At 51.1% G+C, this 5605-nt stretch overlaps 1 protein-coding gene across 1 annotated transcript; it reads left to right on the forward strand.

Annotated features, from left to right (window-relative positions):
- The first annotated feature begins 241 nt into the window (after positions 1 to 241).
- LOC142359046 (olfactory receptor 14J1-like) lies at positions 242 to 3420 on the forward strand. The gene is made up of 3 exons (XM_075411894.1): positions 242 to 270; positions 1857 to 1910; positions 2457 to 3420. Exons 1-3 carry the CDS (start codon positions 242 to 244, stop codon positions 3418 to 3420), a joined length of 1047 nt encoding a protein of 348 aa, XP_075268009.1.
- The last annotated feature ends 2185 nt before the right edge of the window (positions 3421 to 5605 follow it).

Below are 5605 nucleotides of genomic sequence, written 5' to 3' on the forward strand. Positions count from 1 at the left end.
AGGCAGTGCGGGGTGGGAAGACGCTGAGAGCTCACTGAGGGAGAAATTTTCACAACCCATGAAATGGTAAGTCCCTGGAAGCAGGGCAGTGAATCTGCTGCTGCTGGAGGGATCTCCAAAAGCTGGCACATCCTACAGCCTACAGGATCTTTGTGGAGGATTGTCACAGCTTCTCAAGCCTAGAGGGGGAAGACACCTTCCAGAGAAGTTTTTCCCTGCCCTGCCATCAGAGGAGCAGGGCATGCTGACTGCCTTCTCCGGAGATTACTGGTAGGATGTTAAGCCAGGTGTGTAGCCAAGTGTGCCCAGGACGGTCCTCCAGAGCAGGGTCCCTTTACTGCAGGAGTCTGTATGCTGGGGTCAGTGCTCAGCCTGCCCGGGGAGCTCCAGATCGTGCTGTGGGGAGAATCTGTGGGTGGAAGAAGGGACCCCCAGTAGGGCAGTGTTTTTCTCCTACCAGGAGACTGCTGCATGGGTCAGCTGCTCACAGCTCCAGTTTACCCCCAGAATATTTCCTAAGGCTGACTCAAGAAGAAGGTCATGCGCAGGATTACTGTAAAGATAACAAAAACTTCCTCAATTTGTGTTATCAGTTTCCCTTTTGGAAGAGGGAGGGCAGTGTAAAAGGGATAAATGGAACAGGAGCTTTCAGCCTTGAAGCAGTCACTGAGATTCCTGAGCCAGTGATCAGTAACTCTGATAGGAGCCTCCTAAAGCACCCTCAGCCATTCCTCTGCCTATGGACAGCACCAGCATCACCTTTCCTGGACCTACCAGGCTTAGCCTGACCTTTCATTTTCCACCTGCAAACAGGAACATACACCCAGGCAGTGCCCTGCAAACAGGCAGGTTTCTGTAGGGCCAGGGTGAGTGCACAGGGGTTGGGATGGGGTCTGTGAGTGCTGTAATGGAAAAGACATGGGAGAGTGAAACATCTTTCAGGAGGAAAATTTCCAGGCAGCAGATATATCATCAGGGAAGGAGCAGAACAGAAAACCAGATATGATGGGAGGGAGAAATCATAAAACTCTGCATCATCCCCTCCAGTGCAGAGCCCTTCCTCTGAGTAAGCCCCCTTGCCTTCTCTCCCACCCAGCACAGCCTCTGCCCTCAGGGCTGAGGTCTCCAAACCATGAACCACCTCCTCTGCAGCAGAGCTCCAGCAGAGCCAGGGGGCAGCTCTCCAGCCACATCTCCATTTCTCTGCTGCAGATGACAGGGGCTCAGAGCTCAACTGCCCGGCAATGTTGGTGTCTGGGAGGGGACGTGCCCAGCTGGGTATGGGTAACGCTGTGCTGAGGGCGTGGCTGCCTCTGCCCTGGCTTTTCTCAGACTCCCTATTGCTGGATATTTGCTTGTTTCTCCTCTTGTCTGTGTTATTCCTATTGTTGTTTCATTGCTGTCATCAGCTTCGTTAGGGAGCTGGAGTTTCAGCTGCAGAGTCACAGACTGATCTTGTGGGTCCTTTCCTGCAGGTGTGTCCGTGGGAACAAGTGCCCCAACTTTCATCTGCCCTGTGGGGCTGTGGTCAATGCAGTCTGTGGGGCTGGAGGATCAGCTGCTTTTCCCTTCATCAGATGCTATTGTTAGGACACTTGGCTGTCTCCTTGAGGTGTACTTCCAAGCTCTGAGCTGCCCTCTACAAAGTGAACTTCTCTCCTCACAATCTTTTATTATCTAAAAGCCCCACAGAGAACCACAGAGATGCTACAATGGAGGAAATGCTGTTGGGTTGGTGAAAGGAGCCATGAGTGTCCTTGGCTAGAAGTGAGGTGCTGAGACCTTTAGAAAGAGTGAGACATTTAGCAGTCTGCACTGAATCCCTCTGTTTTCAGTAACGTCTGGTTATTTTTCAGGGTAATGCAGCAGTGTGATCACCTTCCATCTCACAAAGAACAAGCCCAGGGCAGGTCAGAAGAAGGCAGAGGGACAGACCAGCTGCCCTCACTCTGCATTAAGCCAGAAGCAATTTCATATGCCTCACCAGTGTCCCTCTCTTCTCCCTGAGTGCAGCAGAAATGCTGAAGGTGTCTGAACTCCAAGAAAACTCCCCAGGTAAGCTGGGGGAGCTTTATGAACCCCAAACTTCTCCAACTTTTCTCTGTTATTGCCGTTCCTTAGCACTGAGAGTGCAGAGGCTGAAAAGGTGATTTTCTGTGAGGAGCGGTTTCATCTGACCAAGTCGGACACCAGGATAGACCCCTGACATCACTACTCCCATGAGCTCCTTGCTGCATAGCAGGGCAGACTCCTCAAAAGGCAGAGGACAGAGGTCCTGCTCCTTACAGTACCTTCAGCCAGCACCAACCAGACCTCGAACAAGGAAGCTGAAGAAAGTTCTCATTGAAAATGAATGGAAAATGCTCAGAAGTTCAGCAGTGTTAAAGTTCTAGGAGTATGGCTTTGCATTTCCAATGACAATTCTCCCCTAACAATTTATTGATTCTTCCTCTAAGGACAGGATCCCATGCCCAAAGGAAACACCTGTCCAACAGCAGCTCCATCACCCAGTTCCTCCTCCTGGCATTCGCAGACACACGGGAGCTGCAGCTCTTGCACTTCTGGCTCCTCCTGGGCATCTACCTGGCTGCCCTCCTTGGAAACGCCCTCATCGTCATCTCTGTAGCCTGTGACAACCACCTCCAAACTCCCATGTACTTTTTCCTCCTCAACCTCTCCCTCCTTGACCTGGCATCCATCTCTACGACTGTCCCCAAAGCCATGGCCAATTTGCTCTGGGACACCAGGACCATCTCCTATGCAGGGTGTGCTGCCCAGCTCTTTTTGGTTTCCTTCTTAGTAGTAGCAGAGCATTGTCTTCTGACCATCATGGCCTATGACCGATACATTGCCATCTGCAAACCCCTGCACTACAGGACCCTCCTGGGCAGCAGAGCTTGTGTCCACATGGCAGTAGCTGCCTGGAGCAGTGGCTTTCTCAATTCTCTGCTGCACACTGCCAATACATTTTCAATTCCTCTCTGCCACGGCAATGCTGTGGATCAGTTCTTCTGTGAAATCCCCCAGATCCTCAAGCTCTCCTGCTCACACTCCTACCTCAGGGAAGCTGGGCTTCTTGGGTTTAGTGTTTCTTTATCTTTTGGGTGTTTTGTTTTCATTGTGCTGTCCTATGTGCAGATCTTCAGGGCCGTGCTGAGGATCCCCTCTGCACAGGGACGGTACAAAGCCTTTTCCACGTGCCTCCCTCACCTGGCTGTGGTCTCCCTGTTTTTCAGCACTGCAGTGTTTGCCTACCTGAAGCCTCCCTCCATCTCTTCCCCATTGCTTGATCTGGTGATTACAGTGCTGTACTCAGTGGTTCCTCCAGCAATGAACCCCTTCATTTACAGCATGAGGAACCAGGAGCTCAAAGACGCCCTGAAGAAGCAAATTCAATCTGTAGTATTTCAGCAGCAGTAAGGTGCCACATCTCTTCACAAGTGGTTTCCAACATATCTAGGGAACCTCCTGTGCTTTGGACATTTTACCTGTGACAATTCTGCTTCTCAAGAACCATGAACCCAGCTTGTCTGACAGAGTTACCTTTGCATATGTGTCTGGCACAGTGGAAAAGGTGCCCTCCCATGCCATGTCTCTGTAATAAAACAGGATTTTCTAAATGCCAGTGTCTCCAGGCTTTGCTCTCTTCCCAAAACTGAGGTCATGAAAAAGCTGAAAATATTCTCCCCATGAGGCTGTGCTGCTGTGCTGGGGTTCTCCATGCACTGAGGGGAGGAGTATATGGGGTGATATGTTAGGGAATAGGACTAGAGTGAGCTTTCACTGGTGTCCTCCCTGTTCAGCCCTATCCAGCACCAGCCACTCACCAAAGGTTTATGTGTGAGCTTTTCTGCACGGCCTCTTTGCTCCTCCCGCTGTGTTCAGTCCCTGCACAGGGAGGACAACCAGCCCTTCTCGACCTCTCTCCTTGTACAGACCCTGGCAGACCTCAGAGCAGGGATGTCTGCGAAACCCCACGTGGGATGCGGATAGGGCTGGGTAGGTTCCACAACCTGTGGGAGGCTGTTTCAAGTAGGAGGAACAGAAGGGGAACAGGGTACAAAGGGATGTACTGCAGATCATGAGAGGCAAGCTGCTCCTCACACCGAATACACCCTTCCCCATGCTGCACCTGAACACTGCAGCCATTGGACCATGTGTGGGACAGCAGGGCTGGGCTGGGACAGGCCAGGGAACTGACAGGAGCCACTAAGCACCACTTGCCACGGGGTGACCACCTGGAATTTGTGGCTTCAAGGAGTCAAGAGCAAAGGGAAGAGATTCAGATTTCACATCCCCAGGAATAGTACTGACGAGCTGGAGTGGGTTTAGCAAAGATTTCCCAGGACAGCCATGGACTGGAGAGCATTGCCTGTTAGAAGAGGCTGAGGGAGCTGGGCTTGTCAAGCCCAGAGAAGGGATGGCTGAGGCTGACATCATCCCAGCCTGCCAGTACTTACAAGGAGATCATGGAGAATACAGACCCATCTCTTCAACAAGATTCATGGTGAGAAGACAAAATTCAGTGGGAGGAAGGTGAAAGAGGAGAGGTTCAGCCAGGACAGAAGGACAAGATTTTTCCCCAGGAGCTCATCCAAGTGCAGGAACAGGTCACCCAGAGAAGCTGGGCAGTCTCTGTCCCTAGGAGTTTCAAACTTGGACTGAAGCAAGCATTGAACTACTTGGTCTGACCAATTTTCAGACAGGTTGCGTTGAAGATTTCCTTATGTCCCATCCAGCTGCAGTTGTCTTCAATTCCTGCGACTATGGGCCCTGTTTCTAACAGGAGCAGAGCAGAGGTCTGTGGGGCTTGAGTCCTTCTGTGCTGTAAGGGACCATTTACACCAACATCTAAACAGGGGTAGAGAGGCTGACACCAGAGTGTGACTTGCTCTGGGCAAAGACTGAGAAGTGCCAGGCAAAGAAGTTTTGGGACACACAGGGCTCTTTGCAAGACACCAAATGATCTATTTTTAATACCTTTAGGTTTTTCAGATGTCATTTAATGACAATGAAAATTTCTGCAAGATTAACTGAAAACAAAGATCTAAAGCAAGAAATGTGTCAACACTTCTCAGCTTTTTTTCAGTCTTCAGGTGTCTTTTGTGACTTACTTCTGTTACCAATACTGTGTCTCTTATTTCATCTCCCTCATCATTCAGGAGTTGTTACCACTCCAGATCCAATGGCCATGTCTAAGCATATCTTCTCAGCAGACTTACATCAGTACAGAGTAGGAGCTGACCTGCTGCAAGGCAGCTCTGTGGAGAGGGACATGGGTGTCTTGATGGACAACAAGTTGACCATGAGCCAGCAGTGTGCCCTGGCTGCCAAGAAGGCCAATGGGATCCTGGGGTGCATTAAGAAGAGTGTGACCAGCAGGTCAAGGGATGTTCTCCTCCCCTGCTACTCTGCCCTGGTGAGGTCCCATCTGGAGTACTCTGTTCAGTTCTGGGCTCCCCAGTTCAAGAAAGATGAAGAGCTACTGGAGAGAGTCCAGCGCAGGTCTACGAGGATGAGGAGGGGACTGGAGCATCTCTCCTGCGAGGAGAGGCTGAGGGAGCTGGGCTTGTTCAGCCTGGAGAAGAGAAGGCTGCGAGGGGAC

This window comes from Opisthocomus hoazin, unplaced genomic scaffold (assembly GCF_030867145.1).
Source record: "Opisthocomus hoazin isolate bOpiHoa1 unplaced genomic scaffold, bOpiHoa1.hap1 HAP1_SCAFFOLD_15, whole genome shotgun sequence".
Classification (NCBI taxonomy): Eukaryota; Metazoa; Chordata; class Aves; order Opisthocomiformes; family Opisthocomidae; genus Opisthocomus; species Opisthocomus hoazin.